The 20605-nt window shown below is 38.8% G+C and overlaps 2 protein-coding genes across 2 annotated transcripts in view; both read right to left on the minus strand.

Moving 5' to 3' along the window:
- Positions 1-5861: 5861 nt before the first annotated feature.
- On the minus strand, positions 5862-15001 carry LOC122823480 (inactive ubiquitin carboxyl-terminal hydrolase 54-like). Its single transcript, XM_044103144.1, has 4 exons — positions 14593-15001; positions 11039-11166; positions 10796-10927; positions 5862-8314 (listed from the first exon to the last, which is right to left on the minus strand). The coding sequence occupies exons 1-4, from the start codon at positions 14999-15001 to the stop codon at positions 8228-8230; spliced, it is 756 nt and encodes a 251-aa protein (XP_043959079.1). The 3' UTR covers positions 5862-8227.
- LOC122823137 (inactive ubiquitin carboxyl-terminal hydrolase 54-like) overlaps positions 14892-20605 on the minus strand; it is a 63822-nt gene continuing 58108 nt past the window's right edge. The window contains exon 16 of the mRNA XM_044102429.1: positions 14892-15057. Coding sequence (XP_043958364.1) covers positions 15026-15057 — 32 coding nt within the window. The 3' untranslated portion in view covers positions 14892-15025. The remainder of the gene's footprint in view (positions 15058-20605) is intronic.

The raw sequence follows: 20605 nt of genomic DNA on the forward strand, positions 1-20605 counted from the left end.
TTTAACTTATTTTTTTGTGTTATCTGAATCTTCTGTTTCTCACTATATTCCAGTTACTGTTGCTCTTATTCCTTCTTGGTGAGTTGTTTCTAATAAAATGTTGCAGACAATCACCCCTGCTCTAACCTGACCTGCTCTACATGACCCCCTGCTGACAGATATGATTGATATGCTCGGAATCAAACAGCCAATTTTCCTTCCAGACGTCTAAGAGTCTAGAAAATTAAACCGTTTGTTATTAAAGCACGCAGAGACGTCCCCTTGGTGCCATATCATGCTATGTCCCATCAATTTGTAACCACAAACTGACGGTACCAAACGTCTGCAGCCGTTTGGTACCGTCTCCAGCCAGTACCAGATGTCCGGCTCCAGACAGCAAAACTGCAACGGTACAAAAAGGCACAGGGAACAAACGACCAGCATTTCTGTTCAATCAAAGATAAAAGTCAAACAAAATGTCTGTGTGAAAGAGACACCCATGATTTATGATTAAAGTATCTACATGGAAATAAATGTCAAAATAAGGAACGAACTAAGCGTAGAAAAGTTCAAGAATCATGACATTAACTGGCCAACGAACACACCCGATAAATACGCTCCTCAGTATTTTCTTATGTAATGTTCTGAGAAACTGAGTTTTGGGTTTTATTTGCAGTATATCATCAAAATTAGCATTTAGAATATGACGCTAAGCTATGAATCATCCATCCATCCATCCATCCATCCATCCATCCATCCATCCATCCATCCATCCATTTTCTGTTCACCTTTTGTCCCTAATGGGGTTGGGAGGGTTGCTGGTGCCAATCCCCAGCTAACGTTCCGGGCGAGAGGCGGGTTCACCCTGGACAGGTCGCCAGTCTGTCGCAGTGCAATGAATCAATGTTATGTAAAAGTGTTTTATTGTTTGTGGTTTATAAGTTAGTATGGAACTATTTTTTTCTTTTTCTTTTTTGTCAAAAGGAGATAATTTCTTTGAGTAATTTTTAATTTATTTTCATAAACCTCCATATGTTGTGAATTCATATGTAACAGAACAGAAAACAGAGATGAACTGAATAAAGCTTCAGTATTTCTGATCCACTGGGACTATGGTGAGCAGATGGTCAAGGTATTTCCCCTTTGTCTACTTTTTGCTTTTAAACTGGTCACGGCTGGTTTTCCATCTGCCGTTTCCTTTAGAAATACTTTTGTTCCGAGTCTAAAAGCGCTGTTAACTTCTGCCTAAATGTGCTTGGGTAAATTGGTACAGCTCTATTCAGCTGGAATAAACTGACAGGTGTTGCTGTGGCCCAAGGACATGTTCAGAAAAAAATATTTCTCTTAGCAACTACCGTTCAATGAGATAGGGAATAATTCTATTACTGGTATTTTAATTAGAGAAACACCTCATCTCATTCAAACAGTGAGTGTTTCCATCTTCTTTAGCCTCCACGCACGTTAAAAACGCCGCGTTCATTAACTGGTCAACTATATCTCTGCATTGTCCAGCAGAAATCCTCTGCATGTTGCTCTCACACTCTGTGAATCTCCATGATAATTTCTGCAGCGCCGTCTTATTTAAGGCTCTCAGTCATTCTGCAGGAATCTCCTGCAATCTGCTGAGGTGATGTCACTGTCGCCAGCGCTCGCAGGATGGGTGTACCCCATGCATTTTAACAAGAGGCATGTTACTGCCGCTGGACCAGTTTAGGGGCAATTTAAATGAGTGAACAGGACATCAAAAGAGCCATTTCGGGCCACCTGGACGGCCGAAACACACACAGTCACACCTACATGCACATAAAAGAAGCATCAAACATGTTCCCTGTGCACCAGAGACAGAGACAGAGACAGAGAGGCGTGTGTATGTGAAAGTTAATGGTTATTGATCCACCTCTATTTCTTCGTTCTGCTCTGCAAGGATGTCTGTCTTCTGCTGTCTTAACAAAAGCTCTACAAACTTTTGATTGTCTCTTCAACTTGGACGACAAATTGAGACAACAAAAGGCTGCGTGGGTTTCTGCAAAGCCTCGCTGTGTGTTTCTGAGAATATGTTAGGGAACAGTCAATGTGTTCGATGGCTCTGCAAATTAAAGCCAGAGATTCACTGCACTGCATGATGCACATGCCAGTTTGTCACTGCCGACATCTAGTGGTAAATGAAAAAAATGATTTTCAGGTCCTAATGTTAAAACAGGAGAAAAGTTTACAAAGACACTTTTGTTGGAAGAAGAAAAAAACAATAAAATGTTTACCTACATTAGAGTAAAGTTTTTTATTATTTAATATAATATCAGCCAGCAATAGGAAGGTAAATTGATTATTATATAAAAAGGTGAATGATTTGTATTTTTAATGGCCCACAGCATAAAGTACAGATTTTTAGAGCTTTGCTGTATTTTGAGACTTGTAACACGTTTGTGATGTTGAAAGTCATCTTAGTGCCAACGCCACAATAACATACCTTCTGGATTTTGTGGTGATGGGTATTTATCTATGAAAAATTGTATTTTTATCAGAAATTTTACAGAATGGCTGATCATTTCACTAACAAATTTGTTTTGTTATTTTTCTGGTCTTTTGTCTCCAAGCCTGGTACAAGATTAGCGTTGCTCTGCTTCAAGAAGCCATCATCCCAGCTGATCTACATCTGTGACCTGAGTTCATGACAACGATACCAAGAACAACGAAGTCATCCTCATCAAGAACGGCTAAGTCACCATCCCTCTACATCTGGTCTCATGGATGCTATGGACAAGCTTTTCAAACTCTCCTGTCCACCACAACTCTGCCCCTGTCTTTACGTTGCATATTTACAATCAACTGTTCTCCATTACAACTAAAAACCAGCGATCAGCCCCGAAACTTGGGAGGAGTGAACGACTCTGACCTGAACATTCAGAGCCACATAAAGACAGTTACAAAGTCGGCCTTCTATAACCTGAAGAACATTTCCAGGATTAAAGGACTAATGTCTCAGCCAGATCTAGAGAAACTCATCCATGCGTTCATCTTCGGTCGCATTGATTACTGCAACGGCGTCTTCACAGGTCTGTCCAACAAATCAATCAAACAGCTGCAGCTTAATTTTAACCAAAGTATGCATCTTTATATTCTCATGTGAAAATGTTCATTTTTATTTTACCTAATCTATGAAAACACGTTTTGCATGTGTCAGAATGACACGTTTTAACATGTTTGTGTTGATTTCAATGACACAATAGTTGTGTTAAAACGACATAGACATTAGTTGTGTCAATAAAGACACAACATGTGTTATTCCTGAGCTGATTCATGTGTTGTTTTTAACACATGAGCTTCAGAAAGTAACCTAGAAGGTTGATTTGCGTAACAGACCCATGCTTTACAATTGGCTACATTCTCCCACATCCACAACCCAAATAAAAATAACAACCAACAACAACCTAAATGAAGAATGAAAAACACTTTTCAAAAAGTACTCTGATTAGTAGAAAAAAGTAAACCTTAAATTTTCCAAAAAGATGTCACATAATTTTAAAGAAAGAACTGTACATTTCAGAAAATACCTTGTAGGTTCTGGGGAAGTACAGTATAAAATTTGGAAAGTAAAATGCGCATTCTGTAAAGTATTTAGTGTTTCTTACAGGTTCTGATGAAGTGCTTTCAGGAGATTATCCTGTAATTTCCAGGAAAGTAGCAGAAAACCACTAGGCAAGTTTGGAAATCACTCAGTAATTTCCAGAAAAGACTCAAGCAAGTTCTAGAAATGCGCATTGAAAGTCAGGGTGATAATTCAGGTTATATAGATCAGTGGTTCCCTGACCCGTTCCTCAGGAGTGATTGGGTCCAGCACACCCGCTTCCAACGATTAGATCCCCAGCAGGTTCTGCAGAATCGATTAACGATTATTATTGAATTTTTTATCAAGGAATGAGAATCTGTTTCCATAATAAGAGAAAGATTAATCTTTGTCTTTATTCGAGGTCAAAAGCGTTTGACGACCCGTTTCACTGAACGCAGTCAGAAGAGCCCTGAATGACACATATCACATAATTATACAGTCACAGCAAGGAAAAGACCCACCATAGTCTGATCTTATCTCCACTGCCAGATGGACCACAAAACCATCCTTACCCCCACCTCATGAACTGTCCCTCACCTCCTGGACGGGACGATTTTATGACAGGGAAGAAAGCTGATAAGGATTTCAGGAGAAACTTCTAATTCTTTGTCAGTTACTCATGGGCGCAGGGTCAAGCAAGAGTACAAACTACATTCCACACGTCAGTCCTTTAAGACAAAAGCCAGGTCAGGCGTTCAGCATTTCCATCAAGGATGAAATAAATGAAATTTTCTATTACACGATGCATTCATTTAAATCTGGTGGAACATTTTTAAACATGTTGCTACTGAGAACTCGATGAAATATGCATGAAATATACTTTTATGACTCAGTTCAGGCTTTAGAGACAGACTGGAGGGAACACCCAATCCGTTTGTCCATTTCCCATTCTGGCACTGGATTGTTTTCATTGTGTTTCCCTGTCTTGCTGGTTCTATACTTTTTCTGTATTATCTGTTTTTGCTGGAGCTTTTTTTTGTCAGGACGAGCTGCAGCATGTTGCAGCTGGAAGTGACAGAGGTAAAAAAAAAACAAAAAAAAAACGTTTTTCTGCAAATCATTTGATTTATATAAAAGATTTTCTTTTTCTTTTTAGATAATTCCAAATAAGTGAAAATAATCAATAAAAGCATGCTGAAAACAATCTTGAACTGAAAGTAATCAAACTAAGACTTAATTTCACACCTAAAAATGCCTGCAGTTCCTCTTCTCTACTGCGGTTTTCTGTCGCCTCAAAGCGTAGATGTATCTGGTTAAGATCTCAGTTCAGTGAGGAGTTTCCATGGTTTCCGCATGCCTGCCTGCTTGTTTTTATGATTTTCTGTTGACCCTCTAGCAGCATAATCGATTTTGACAAATCTCTTTGGATTTTTCTAAATCCTCCTTCTGACAAATACCAGGGTAGATTGATTGATAATATTCTGGTATTTTTGCTTTCTCTTCTTGTAGCGTTTCTTCAAACCAAACTGTACATTTTGTTTTCAATCTGATAGATTAAAATATAATTGAAATGTTCACTGGGTTTTAGTTATTTCAGTTTTTGGAATGAGACCAAACTAAATCATTGAAAAACCTCCACACTGTAACATATCCTGTCCAATTCAAGCAGGAGAAACCAATCGCTTAGAGAAAGAAAACACATTTTCAAAGCACCTTCTTACACATTTTTAGCATTCAGATTTCCTGGATTGACACCTGAAATTGAAAATATAAAAATCAGAAATATATTATAATTGGTTTGCATTGCTATAAACAAATTCAGCTGTTATCTGACTTGCAGGCAGACAACACAACTCAGCCGTGATCTGTCCTTCCCAGTTTGAAACTCTTACTTCAGAGGCGACCTGAACGCAGCATAAGTACATATAATTAACTTAAATATAGCACATAAATAAATGTAGGTCGATAGCATGTAAGTTAGTGAAATTAGGCATCATTGCTTATAACTTTGAGCACTTGTGTGGGATTGTTGGTTTTAAGTGTATGAACAACAGCAGTCCACAAGGGGTCACTGCCTCAGTTTTTAGTTAAATTGTATTGATTCAAGCCAACTCACATCTAGAAAACATATTTTAAAAAGGAATTGAATCACTTGTTTACCTGCATCTTTTAATGCCATTGTCAAACTCAAGGTCCAGGGGCCAAATCCGGCCCACCACAAGCATTTATATGGCCCTCTAGACTCTGGAAGGACACATAAATAACACTGTTAAGATAGTTGTGTACTTGAATATTGTTTTATTGTTTGAAATCAAAGCGATTTTTATCTGTATACTGCCAAAGTAAATCAATGTGTAAAGATTTTCAACATTATTTAATTTCAAGAAATCCACATTGAATGCATTGATATTCTATCAGTTTATTATTGGGTAGTTTTATCAATACATTCTTCCACCTCCAGCACTTTGAGGACATTCATGATCTTGATATGACCCAAAATAAAAATGAGCTCAACCCTCCTGTTTTAATGGATTTCTAATAATGTATAAAAAAGCTGAGATGGTTAACTGAAAAATCTGTAGAATGTGATTTCTTTTTTAATCTGATGAATTGATTAACTATAATTGTAGCCCTATTTTGTTTCTCCAACATTTTTTAAATAATGACACATTACGGTGGTTACGCCCCCTGCGGGAGGGCATTGGTAATAACTTTATTGCAAAAATACAGGATCCCTCTTTACCCGATCAACACTGACACGCTCAGTCTACACATACCCACGTAAAAACCCACCTCCAGCGGTAAAAACCCACTCTTCTTCTGCCTCCAGCCGCCACTCATAAACACACATTTCAGTTTACATTCATTCGTTTTCATCTCCTCTGTCTACTCGTTGCATCCCATCAGCTAACACGTTAGCATGTCGATGCTGAACAACAAAGATCACCAGCAGCATTAAAACACGAGTTCTCCTAATTGTCGTCTTTGTCCGTGTGAGCGCCCCCTTGTGGGCGGGTGGGTCTACTTCCTGACTGTCTCTGACACAGGACTGTGAGGGAAGGTTGATTTGCATAGCGGACTCATGCGCTACAATTGGCTACATTCTCCCACATCCACAACCCAAATAAAAATAACAATCAACAACAACCTAAATGAACAAATGAATGAAAAACAACAAGCTAAGTGCCAACCTTTGGTTTTTGTTACAACGATCAATCAATGTCAGGAGATTCTTGCCAAACTTTACATTGGCCAGTTGTGTCTATATATATATATATATATATATATATATATATATATATATATATATATATATATATATGATATGATAAAGCATATAATAAACTGACTACACATGTCAGAATGCTACTCATTTGTGAGGGAAAGGATTTAAATGTTCACACCACAGAGTAATGGTTGACATCTCTGAAGAAGATAGCTCACTGGCTGAAAATATACCTCTAATACATATTTATCATATAAAGCATACTCTATCAGACACCTTAACTGTATCAGGCTGAAGATGTGCTGTTTTTGCTCCCATCTGGGTCTCGAAATCAGCGTCAGAAATCATAAAAGTGGGAATTTATAAGTGCCACTGAAGTTCACCTGAGGCCTTGAAGTAAAACAAAACCAAAAGGACTTCTCTCTCTCTCTCTCTCTCTCTCTCCATCAGCCTTCGATTAAAAGTGCACTTCTTCCCTGCAAAGTGCACTTGAATCATCCGCGTTCATTGATAAAAAGCCCGTAAAAGGCAGGTTTCCTAACCTACATTCGTCTCTTTCTCTCTCCTGTCTTCCTTTCTCAACTCTCCTCGGTTGTGGTGCTACTGCTTCCCTTTCAGAACAAAGAAAAGCAAAAGAAAGCAAAGACCAAAGTAACAGGAAGTGCTTTTCTCGTTAAATCTCCCAGTAGAAGCGGGAGAGCCGTCATTAAGTCAGCGAGCAGTTTCTTTTTGGGTGACGGAAAAGGGGGCGAGTTTTGGGAGTATTTTAGGGGCGGAAACTCCAGCTAGACACTTGTGAAGTGCACTCCACTGCTATTTGAAATGCAGACATGAGGAAGTACCACTTTTAGTTTATCAATATTTGTTAATTATCAACATTCCATAAGGTCTTATTAATTAACATACAGGTTTCATACATGTGTTTTTCTGTACATGTTTAGTTATCAGAGTTCAGTCTCTGGAGGGAAAACAAAAACCTCAAGGAAACCCAGCAAGAAAACGAGAGCAAAAATATGGCTGTCAGTTCAGCTACATGTGCGTCCGACGGGAAAATGCCCATGAAGAAAGAGGAAGAGGCGTGGCTACTTGGTTAGATTCTCCCATTGAGCTGAAAGGTCCTGTTGGGGCGGAGGAGGAGTCAGACGGCGAGAATCCTCCTAAAAAAACCCACAGGGAGACGAGTAATAGTCCCGGGAAAGAAAGGGAGGTTGTAGTTTAAGGGGTCAGAGTGACTGCATAGACAGAGTAAGTAGGGAGGGAAGGCAAGTAAAGTGGGGAGCTTCAGGCGCAGAGGGAGGCTCGACGTCAGTGCAGATGTGTGCGTGCATGTGTTTGTTTCGAAGGACAAGTTGCTGGAGCAGGTCGGCCGTTGAGACGATGGTCCTGAGCCGATCCTAGGTCAGTCGAGGCGATGCCGCCCGGGACCTCGACACGCTGCGCTGTGGGGAGGTTTCAGAGGAAGGCGGGGGCGGATATCAGTGTAGCAGGGCGGGGCTCTGGTCCGAGGACAGCTTGACCCCCGTCAGACACAGCCAGAAACTTCCAGCGCTGCCCGACAGCTCCTGGACAGGAAGGACTACAGGTTAGGCCAATAAACGATACCTTGGAGAAGAACACAACTGATCAAAATGCTAATACCATTTGAAAAATGGAAGCATTTTGTACTGGTGGATCTTTAGAAGATGCCCTTCAGCAGATTGGAGAAACCCAACAATCAGTTGCACCTCTTTATATTATATAGCCAGGTACAGCAGACAGTCTTCTCTGTCTTAAAAGATTGTTTTCAGCTTCTTCCCTTCAGTCAGACATTTTCAGTGCCTAAATGTAGGACAAGTCATTGTAAATGGGCAATATGATGTGTTTCCAGCCACTTTATAGCACAATAAACTACTAACAACCTTCAGTTGTTGTAAAAATGCAACATAGATCAATAAGACTTAAAAGACATTGGACTCTGTAATTTAACGTCTTGAAATTGGGCATCTGACTCTTTATAAACTCCTGCTTTTTGGAAAATTACGCCTTTAGGAAGTTATTATAACATTACTCCTCTATTAAACCTTTAACGATGTTTTACTAGGATTTCACTAAGAAGTAGCTGGTATAATGAGCTCAGCAGATGTGCAGTTCGCTAATTGCTACTGGCTAGTCTGAAGGAGGGAGGGCTGCTCTGTAAAGCGGAAGCTTGGACACTGCAGCTTGGAGGAGGAGCTTCACCTTGGAGGCGGAGCTAGGTCCAACCAGGCGTTTTGCACAGTTGAATGGTTACCATGGAGATCAAAGGATTTCTCAAGCATGAAAGAACGAAAGCAACACTTCAAGTATGTCTTTGATGAAGGGATAACCTTATAACATGACGTAAAGCTGAAAACAGCCTCTTACTGCTGTTGTTGAAAAGAATAAACTGAAGTGACATTGATGCACTCAGAGGTTCAGAGTTTTATTTCAACATGTTGTTTACAATAGTTTCATTTCCATGTTTTACTCATGTCTTCTGTCCTGCTTTGATTTTAATGTGACTTGTAGAGTTTCAAACAATTACATGTGAATGCTTCTGGTCACGTTGACGTGTTCTTACCTTCTATACTGTGTGTTCATGGTTATTCACACACACATGGATGCAAATGTGTGCCTTGTCTATTTTGCCATTTTTCTAACAGTTTTTCCTCCCCGCATAATTTTCCATCAATAAGTTTGAACATAGCACTCCAGGGTTTCCCCCAGTGTATTAACAGCCTGGCGGGCCACCAGGCTTTACTTGTGCCCCCACCAGGCTTAGCATTGCGTATTTATTTAAGTCTTTTTAAAATATTTGCATTTTTAAAGACGTTACTGTTAGTGTTCAGGTTTTAATCTTCAATTATTTAACACATTACTATCAAGTGATATTTTCAAATTTCCTGTAAACTTTAAACATCTTTTAACTCAAAATCATGATGGACCGCTGTATGAATGAGTGAACTAGCACCCAATCACCGGGCTTAGCAGGGGGAAACCTTGTACTCTCTGAAGAGCTAGTTTTGTTTTAGCACTGAGCTACCTTTGTTATGGATGGAGACAAAGACAGTATGCTGGGCGACTATCCTGTCAGCAGCTTTCCTCATGAGTGAGAAGGGTATAACAAATTATTTCTGTCTTAAAATCCATGTTTCCTTTGGTCTTATGTGGTAATGTTAGGTATTCTCAACTGAAAACCATAACAATCTTAACCACTTGTAATACATCACTGTGTGTGTATTACAAGAACTTCACTTTTTGAGTTGATGAAATATTCTACAATATTCAAATTGATCCAGACGTTTTATTGTTTTTGGGTTTACAAAAACAGCACATTTGTAGATTTTGTCTTCCTATTCTTACAATAAATAATATTTATATATATATATTTATATTTGTTTTGTTGAACTTAAAAAAATTACACTTCTTAGTCTCTCCCAAAGACCAAAATAATCTATTTAGCGCTTGACAGTGGAAAGAAATTAGAGAACAGTCATAATAAGTGCAAATTAAAACTTTGCTGCTTTAGTACCAGATTAGTCTAGAATGCCCAAAGCCATGAAACAAATTCAATCTGGGATCTAACAAATGCCCTTTATTTGGTTACTCTTACATGAATCATTTAGGTCACTCACTTCCAATTTATGTGGCACACAAAGCAGCAGAGCCAAAACATGAGCAGTAAGCTGCTCTAAAGAAGCAAAGTTTACCTGTGAAGCAGTGAAGGGAAGTGGTGATGAAGAGGTGTTGGTTATGAGGATGGAGGTAGTGATGGTAGTGGAATAGCAACAGGGACTCAGAAGAGAGGAAGTAAGCAAGGAGAGGCACTGACATCAGCCTGCTTCACCTTAGAGAGAGACAGAGGAGACGCAGAGAGCAGAGGGACAGGTTGGAAACAGGAGAACAGGAAGAAATGAGACAGACAGTGAAGGGGGGAGAAAAGCACAGGGACAAGCAATGCGTGAAACGTGACCACGGGACATCAGGCAGATGCAGTTAAGAACAAGGCCACAAGGAGGCAGCAGAGCACTGGAAACCCTACTCACAAAGCTGCGGGTTGTGGTGAGGCGGCTGCGGCGGGAGGTCACTACCGTGCCGCTCAGGCTGCGTCCGATTCGCCTCTGGTTCTCCCCATCATCAGGCTCCGCCCCCAAACGTGGATCCCGCAACATCACTGGCTGCAAAGAAGGAGAGGGAGACAAAACGTCCCTTATCGTCTCTGACTGATGACCCGTGAAAACGTGACGAGATTCTGCAAAAAACAAAAAAAATCATTAAGCGGGTGTTGCCTTGTTGAGGTAGGTGGGGGTGCTGGTGCTGTCCGCCCCGTACACACTCCTCTCCATGTCTGCGTTGGGGGTCTTGGAGCGCGTCTGCCCTCCCATCCTGGATATCAGCCTCTCAGATGGGCTGCAGCCTGCAAACATGCAGATGAAACGACTAATTGTGATAAATTCATTACTCAAGTAATCATCAACTAATTTAGTGATTGATTAATCATTAGTTGGAGAATACAGACTCAAAAAAGGCTATTTGTAGAAAAAGAACAAACATAGTAATCTGCAGTAATTGAGCCAAAACTGTAGAAATATATTTACTTTTTGCATTGAGGATGAAAACTCCTTTGTACTTAAATATGTTTTACCCAAAAGTTTAAGCTTCACCCAGTTCAAATGTTGTTTGTTAGGCAATAAAATGTTTATATTCTCATTTAAAACAAAATTGAGTTATCATTATCATTTTGTGCATTCTTAAAAAGACTTACTGTAGAAAATGTAAACTATTCCACCAGCCATAATTACATGGCATGTGTTTTTTTCCCCTCATCTTGCTCTGATAGGAAAGTGGGAAAATGAAGCCACTTAGAGAAAGTCATTAAAAGTTCTTTAATCTTTATCAGAAAGAAACTGTAACTTTAGATTAGTTAAATAGTGCGATTCAAAATGAAGAGTTAAACATACAGTCCATCCATTTCAAACCTAATTATGTTCAAAAATTGAACTCCATCTGTCAGTGTCGAATATGAGTCACTACCCAAAGTGAGTCACTATATAAAAAAAATGTTCAGACCAAGGCAGCACAGAACAGACATTTCAATTCTGGAAGCTTTTGCCACTGTTTTGTTGTCGTTGTTGTTGGTTTTTTTAAAAACATCTTATCAGTTGTGGCCAGATGTACAGTGGAATTTATTTTATGACAAGAATATCACATATCAGATGGTTCCTGTAATCAGTGCCAGTTCACAAAACTTGAAATGTTCAGCTCCTAGATCAGAAGTGAATCAAATCAATGAAGGCAACCCTGAAAAAATCTGAACTAGTTTCGAAGTTTCAACATGAATATGTTAATATCATTTAGAGAGCAGTCTTCCTACACATTTTTTTATGGAAATATTCCACTTTTTTATAACTCAAATATCCATATTTTTTCAGTTTTAACACATGAGCAAAGTGTTTAAAAAAATATGTGGTCGATATTTCTACAGAGGTCAGTCGATAAATACGCAGTGTGCAAAAACCATTGATATGCAGTCCCTTAATAATTCTGCCAACATTACAGCTTTGACTTTAATGAGGCCAAAATCCTCACAATTTAAACTGAAGTCTTAAAACACCACCAAGTTGATGAAGTGCTATAATTAAATCCAGGTTTTATTTAATTAAATCTTCACTCATGCAACTTGAAGTCTAGCCATGTTTACATTAATAAAGGTCGCAGCAAAATGTTAGTGGTATAACTTCTGATTTTTTTGAGAGAAAAGGTTTCTAGGAAGTAAATGCAAAACCTCAACATGAGGCATGGCCCTGGTTTTCATTTTTCACAATAAAGTTTTGAAGTGAGGAGAAACATTTTCTTAATTTTTCCCCTCAGAAACGTGTGCACAGATGAGCAGGCTGTGCATGACCCAACTCACAGATTGAGCCCTTCAGGGGAACAATTACATCTTTGTTATTTGCAGAGATCCACAGAGGTCTGTCCAAAAGCCTCACAGTTTACTACTACATGTTAAAAACTATACTACTCAAGATTGTGATTCACGATTTTTTTGTAGGTCACAACACTTATTTACATTTCTATGTCTGAAGATGACACATTTGTGAAAAAAAAGAAAAAAAAAAAAAGAAAGAAAACAAAAAGGGGTTGGGGAAGCGTAAATAAAACATTAGTGGCTGCAGTCATTGTCACATTCATTTGGGGATTTTAAAATGCTGTTGAAGTGTTTTTTTTCCCTCAGGTGGAAGAATGATAACACACAACTTCAATTTGTTCTTAAATTTAATGCAGATTGTCACAAATTAATTACTAAAACTTATGCACATCGCCTCACATATGCATACAGTCACTAAGAGTTAAATAAATTATTAGTGTAGGTTACATCATAAATTTTTTTAAAGTCATCAGCAACGTCTTGCGGTAACTCCGGCTGGATATTTGAACACTTTTTAGAGTAGACTAAGTGGAGAAGAAGTAAAATTTACTTATTTTTTTTACATATATCACAAATTTTCTATATTTTTCAAGTCAGAGCCATTATTTGTTCCTCTACTTTTCATCTAACTCAAACTGTCACCTCCAAAAATAAGAAACAATAGTAGTAAGAGTACCAGTACCAGTAACAATAACAGTAATGATACTTTAACATATTTTTACTCAAGTAAAAGTAAAAGAACCCATCAAAGAAATGACTCAAGTAAGAGTGAAAGAGTATTTAGTGGAAAGGTTACCGAAGTACTGAGTCACTGATGAAAACATCAATTGTTTAATATTTCAAAAATACATCATCAGACGAACCAAAATATAAATTTACTTGGAAATTTTGGTATTTAAAAGATTGAACTGAAAATTATTTGTGTAATATAATCACAAAATAACAAAATCAGGCAAAAATAATAATTTTTCTAAATCAATTTATTTCAATATAAAACTAATAAAACTTTAACAAAAACTGCAGGAGTGTGTCTGATGAATATTTGGTCAAACTAAACTTGCTCTTCATTATTTAGTGGGCACAGTATCCAGAAATTTTACTCAAGTAAAAGTAGCAATACTTTATAATAATACAGTGATCCCTCGCCATTTCGCGGTTCACTTATCGCGGATTCGCTATTTCGCGGATTTTCATAATGCTTTTTTTTTTTTTTTTTTTTGGTGCATTGTGCTCTGCATTCTGATTCGCTAAAAACTCACTCCCGCTTCTTGTATCAAAACATGCTACGAATTGTGCTATCATTTTGTCGTCTCGTGCAGTTATGTGTACGTACATAAAACAGCTTGGCAAATTAACATTAAGTTGGCCAAATTATCTTGTAATTTCGAAGAAGAGAACACTGCAGAGCGCAGTCAGGATGCAGCAGTCTGAAGAGCAGTGAAACGGCCTACACGTGAGTCACTGTATTTGTATACAGTACATGTAATAGTTGCTAATTGTAAAAAAAAAAAAGTTTTCTATTTCGCGGATTTCACTTATCGCGGGTCATTTTCGGAACGTAACCCCCGCGATAAAAGAGGGATTACTGTATTACTCAAGTCAAAGTAAAAAATATTCCTACAGTTTTTCCAAAAGGTCACTCAAGTAAAAGTATAACCAGTTACAATCCAACTCTGACAAATACATTTTTACTCTTAATTGAGTAATTTGTTGGGTGGCTCCTTTTTACTTTTACTTGAGTAAAAATATGTTGAAGTATCGCTACTCTTACTTGAGTACAATATTTGGCTTCTCTACCAACTTCTGAGTAAATATATGAAACCACAATGTGTCTGCAGGTGTGTGTGTGTGTGTGTGTGTGTGTGTGTGTGTGTGTGCGTGTGTGTGTGTGTGTGTGTGTGTGTGTGTGTGTACCTGATCTTCCAGCCTGCAGACTGGCCTGGTAAAGGGAGTCCAGCTCGGACAGCTCAGCCTCTTCACGATCACAGCAGAGATCGCCGTGCTGCCCCGGGGCATGTTGGGAGCTGTAGTGCCCTGGAGAAGACTGACAACTGTAGCTGCAGCTCTGGCCAGGGTTCTGTGGCCTGATGGGAAAGCACCGGTCCGGGGGCGTGTCATATGGTGTTACCACGGCGTCCGGGCGGTCCAGGCTCCAGGAGGACCAGTGGCGTTGCTGCCACCCTCCATCGGGGAATGACAGACGGGCTGCAGGGGTGACTGATGCTGAGGGTGAGCGTGGGTCGAGGGAGAGCGGGGCGGTAAGGCGGAGGAGGCGGGGGCGGGTTCTGGCCCTGAGGACCGGCCCTGCTGCTCGTCGACTCATCCTCTTCCTCCTCCTGATTGGGTGTCAGCAGTACTTGGATCGAGCCAGACTGTTCACTGGAGTACACAAGAGAGGGGAGGGGCTCCAGTCAGACAACTCAGAGCAGGAGGAGGAGAAAAAAAAAAAAAACACAGAAAAACCGAGCAGCTTTGACGTCAGGTGAGTTACTGCATCGAGGGAAGGTCACAACAGCGGGGTAAACAAGCACAAACACACACTTACAGAACCAAACACTCGGTGATGATGCCGCCTGCTGCAACGAGCCGTGCTGTTTATGAAGCACAAGCTGACGGATCGGTGTGTCCAGAGACACCCTAACAGCAGATTCCACTTTATTAAAGGTCTTAAAGCTCAAATCTACAGATACCAACATGATAATTAACGAAGCTTCTGCTGCTCTGAACTTTTAACCACCACCATAAATTATTACTTTATTGATTTCCTTTCACTGATGTTTAGAGCATTTGATCTTCAACACCCTGCCAGAGTTTTAAAGTACCTATAATTTCTTCATGCGTTACTTGCAGGCTTGTAGTCCTTTACAGCAGCGTTAATCAATACTTCTCCAGGAGTTATGAAGATTTTTCAAAGTTTTTCTCTTTACTTCGGCTGCTTTTTTGCTCATTTTCTGCCCAGTCTTCCTGCCTGATTGTGAATTTTAATCTAATAATAATCTATTGATTATTATGATAATTAAAGGATTGATCAGTTGACAATCTACAGATTTTTCATTAAACCACTTAAGCCTTTTTTATATACAATACTAGATATACATTAAAAGATGAAACTAAACAAATCACTTAAATCCTTTTTTAAGTAAGAACACAAATATTTTCTTTATGTGAAGCTGAAACTATGTCGCTTGAGAAGTTCTGGGTAAAATAAATTTTCAGACAAAGATGTTTTCGTCTTAAATGTGCAAAAACCAATCAGATTTTTTTTACACTGTTTTGGTTTAGATACTGCTCTGAATATGTTGTTTTTCTGAGCTTGCATACTCCAGTTAACAATTAATCATTTACTAAACATGTTGACGATTATTTCAATAATGGATTCGTCACGATTGATCTGATTAATAGCTTCAGCCCTAATCAAGTAGTTTGTGCTTTAAAGCCAAAAAAAAAGACAAGTGGAGAATGAAATATGATGTTTAAAGCCAAACAAAATACAAATATGTGGAGAGTCCTCTCTTCAAAAACAGGAAACATTGAAAAGGACAAAACAACCTAATAAATCGACATTCTGGTTAAGAATAACCCAGATTCTGTACTGAAATAGCATTTTCTCTGTCACACTTTGTAGTCTTTGTTAATGATCGTAGATTTAATTTGCAGCAGGCTTCAAATTGAAAACGCTCTCCGTGCTTATTGTCCAGTAATGGGAGCTGGAACGTCTTTAGTGGAAAAACACAATTTGACTTTTCTTTCCCACTAAACAGTGCTGTTGTCATGACAACCTGGTGGCATATGCTGCGTTCACTGATTGGACAAAAAGTGAATTTTTGAGATTAAGCCGGGGCTGATCAAGCTGAAGATTATTTAATTAACAGATGATTTCTTTTTTTTTTTTTTTTTCCCACCAGGTCTTTTTTTGTGGGCTCTAGTGTCCCTTATATGACAGTAGGCTGACAGGAAAGGGGGAGAGAGAGGGGGGAAGACATGCGGCAAATGTCTCCGGGTCCGGGAATCGAACCCGCGACGGCCGCGTCGAGGACTCAAGGCCTCCAAACGTGGGTCGCACTATCCACTATGCCACCACAGCACGCCAGATGATTTCTTTTCTATTCGCTTGAAACTACTCCCGAATTTTGTGAATTTAGTCCTTTTTTTGCAAATCATAAAACCAATGAACATATGGTTTGCTTTATGTTTTAAACATACAAATTATAATAATTTTATTTAGTCTTGCGCTCCATTTAAATACAATAAAGCCACTGTATTTATGCTGAAAGTTATGGGAAAATAAATTGAGCTCTTGTCTAGTGCAAACACACTGGTTCACTTCATGTTCATATTGTACATTCATTTATTTTTACATGCTGGATTCATATGAGCTTTATGCCATTTACATATCTTTTTAATTTTACTGCAAAGTAATCAACTCTTTCATTAAGTAGTTAATTAATTTATGGAGAGGATTAAAGTAGTCTGAGTGACAGCATGTTTCATTTTATTAATTTCCAGCTAAACCTTGTTTTGCCAACAGGGAGTTAAGTTCTGGTTTATTTATGCATGATGTTTAAAAGCCGTTGAAAGCTGAAGTAACCTACTGCAGGAAATGGTTGCAGATAAGTTGTAAGTTAAGTGACAATCTGATTAGTCCTTGGAGGCAAAAAAGTGACATTTGATCTTATTTAAGGATTTTTGGTACATCTTTTTAGATGTTACTTAAGCATGAGGGATGTAAAGAATATAAATGTCAGTGAATTTGGCTCAATATTGATTTTTATCTGTGTCTGCTGTTCAAATATGTGAAATAAATGCCCATCAACAAGTTTAAGAGCCTCTTTATGCCTAAATTACTCACAAAACTGTGAGGTTGAAATATTCTCAAAAGCAAGTAAATACTAAGGAAATGTTTGCAAAGAGTTGAACATTAGCAACTGTGCAGAGAAATGTTTTATCCTTGCATCGAGTGCGACAGAGTATGTGTGAAAAGAAAGTCCGTAAATGTGATTATTTTAGTTTGGTGTCACACGGCCTATGTGTCTACGAGAGCGAGCGTGAGCGCCCCCATCCCCCACATTAACTCTCATGTCGCTTTTCAAGCCCTTGTAATTACGAAGAAGGCTCTGCAGCAGCAAGCTATAAATCAGAGGCTTATGTTGATCAATAGAGGAGAGGAGGAAGGTAATAAAAAAGGCTGAGTGCTGAGAGCTTTACTTCCACCTACTCCTTCCCTCCAGTTCCCTCCACTGGTTACAGATGGAGTCACTTTTTTTCCCGAAAGTTTCACTACGGTCTAAACAGAGCTGTAATGAAATGCAGACTAAAATCAATATTAACAAGTTAGCACATCCAGGCTTTATTTCCACCGATGTGATTACAGAAAGTTAATTTGGCTCAGAGCAAAGGAAGATGCCTAATACATTTTCATGAGCACCCTTAGGGAAACTATTTTTGTAGTACTGCATCGCGGCTCGATTAGCTTCAGAAAAAGCGACTGAATGTAAAAGAAAGCAGAGGTAAAGTTCATTGTAGACGCATGCAGACTCAGAAATAGCTAACTCACTTTTTTGTTCTTTATGCTAGCAGCTACTTTGATATTTCATTTAATTCTATTAAATATTTATGTTTTCAGAATTAAAACTAGCAAACTGGAATTTACTTAAGTTACTAGCAGTTTATCTCCAACACTTCAGCATATACAACACAAAGGTAAGTTTGAAACCTGGAAAAGTCCCGTGTTTTATATGTTATTGACAACAGCATCATCAGGGATGGTCAAAGTTTGATTTCATATCAGTTGTCATGCAATCCCAAAAAAGAGAGAAAAAATAAAGCACTGGCAAAAATATATATATATATGTTACTGAAAAATTTCTCTGTCTTAGGCAAACAACAGCAGTTCTGCAGTGCATCTACTGTGGCTAAATGTTACAATTATCCTATTTTTAAAAATATTTTATCTTGAAAATGCTATAGTATATTTTCTGGTAACTTATTAAATTTTCTTTAATCAGTAGAAAACTTGGCTGGGAGCAGGAATTTTTTGATGTTCACTTTCCAAGTGAGTGCACCATATACTACAAGAGGCTATTAGGTTGCCTTGTGAAAAACACTCTTTAGTGCAGAGACTGCTACTAAGTGAAGAAATCTCAGCATTATCTATTTTCAGATTCAGTAAGATGTCAAGACTTCAGAAGATTACAGGAAGGATAGAAGAGGTACAGCAAGTCACTTGGTTATATCCTTTACAGCCGCCAGTGTTTGTTACAGAACATGCTTGAATTGGAAATGTTGGCAACTTGTTAGGAGATAAAGGTAAAAATCTTCTACACTTTGCTGCTGTTTTAGTAATAATTGCATTTTTATCCATGCTAATTGTAAACAGATGATTCTGGGTGAGTGACAGTTCACAGAAAGAATTATTATGATATGTTAAATATTGTTGGATAAAATAATTTTTTAGAAAAATCCAAGAGAATCAGTGGCCTAACAAATAAGGTAACATTCACAGGAATACGATCAGATACTGGACTAAAAATGACCAAAAAAGCAGCCAAAGTCCAAAGAAAAACGTAGAAAGCCTAAAGAAATATTAATCAGGAACACTTTAAGATGTTAAAAGTATGATTTTCAAAAAGATCAAAAAAGGATGGATAGCTCAAAATCTGAAAATGCCCTTCTTAATTATATTTGTGAAAATTTGGCAAAAAAAAACTTTTTCCTAATTGCATGTTTTTTCTGTGAGCAAATATAATCTCTACTTTGAATGCTTTTAATTTCATAGACGATCAACTGACATACGGTATATTTGATAACATTTTGTTCACCTCTCAAACTAACATATTGAGAAACGACCAGACTGAATTACTGAAACACATTCAGCATCAAAGATCAAGAAAACACACAACAGCACAGGATGTTTGACTGCAGCTGCGGGACAGAAGCACAGTGACAGACTGCGGCTTTACAGTTCAGAGAAGGACGGGTCAGCAGCGCTGAGAGAGCAGAGGGAAGCCTTGGTAGCACACACAAACAACAATGCAGAAGAAGCAGTGAAGCATAGAGACGCAGAGAGCAACACCGACTCAGTTTTCATTTTCAACATAAAAACACAGCAAAGCAGCAAAGCTTTTACTGCATTGCAACAAATACACAAAGGGGACAAGAGGTTCCTCTGTAAAGTAACAAATGTGTGCTTGAGAACACACTTTCAGACACACAAACAGCTGGAGGCGTTTGGGTGGGGGTCACAACAACACAGGCCAGCCAGAACTAATGGAGAACATCCAACAACGAGTTGAGATACACAGAGGGTCGGTTTGAGCTGAGGAAACGGGGATTTTTATACAGGCACTGCTGCAGACACATAAGGTGTGTGGGGGGTGAGGGACAGTTGTGGTACCTGCTAGGGCCCTGTGGATGGGCGTTTCCCGTGTCCCGTTCCATTTCCTGTTCCTGCCTGCGTTTGATTGGGCCCCCAGTGCTCCTCATGCACGCAGCTACAGCCAATCCACTATGAGCGTTAGCCTCATGCAGGGGTCTGAGCACAGCTGGGGGGTGTTAACAACAGGGCGGGAGATAAAAGGGACAAAAGACAGAGAGATATAACGACAGAGTGGCAGCGAAAATGCAAAGAGAGCATAAAATTAGTGGAAGAAGGTTAGGATGAGAAAACAACGGAGACAGAGAAAAAAGTGCAGAAGAAGGAAAGTTTGTCCTTTGGAGGACTGGGGGCCTGCATGCACTACACTGCAAAAACACCAAACCCTACCATGGATTTTCTGTCCTGTTTCTAGTTCAAATATCACCTAAAACAAGAAAAAACTAACTTACAAGTAATTTTTCAGCTGGTTTTAAGTCAATATTGATTAAAAAAAAGAATCAGTTCCATTAGCAAATTATTTCACTTATGACATGTCCAAAAATGCCTGGAAAG

This window comes from Gambusia affinis, linkage group LG20 (assembly GCF_019740435.1).
Source record: "Gambusia affinis linkage group LG20, SWU_Gaff_1.0, whole genome shotgun sequence".
In the NCBI taxonomy this organism is placed as follows: domain Eukaryota; kingdom Metazoa; phylum Chordata; class Actinopteri; order Cyprinodontiformes; family Poeciliidae; genus Gambusia; species Gambusia affinis.

Bases quoted from the DNA above. Each gene is read 5' to 3' on its own strand.
- LOC122823480 (XM_044103144.1), bottom strand. From the start codon at position 15,001: ATGAGTCGACGAGCAGCAGGGCCGGTCCTCAGGGCCAGAACCCGCCCC. The intron at 10,928-11,038 runs GCAACACCCGCT...CCTTCTTTGCAG, and splicing joins CCCCCACCTACCTCAACAAG to CCAGTGATGTTGCGGGATCC. The intron at 8,315-10,795 runs GTGAGTAGGGTT...CTTCCTGTCCAG, and splicing joins TCACCACAACCCGCAGCTTT to GAGCTGTCGGGCAGCGCTGG.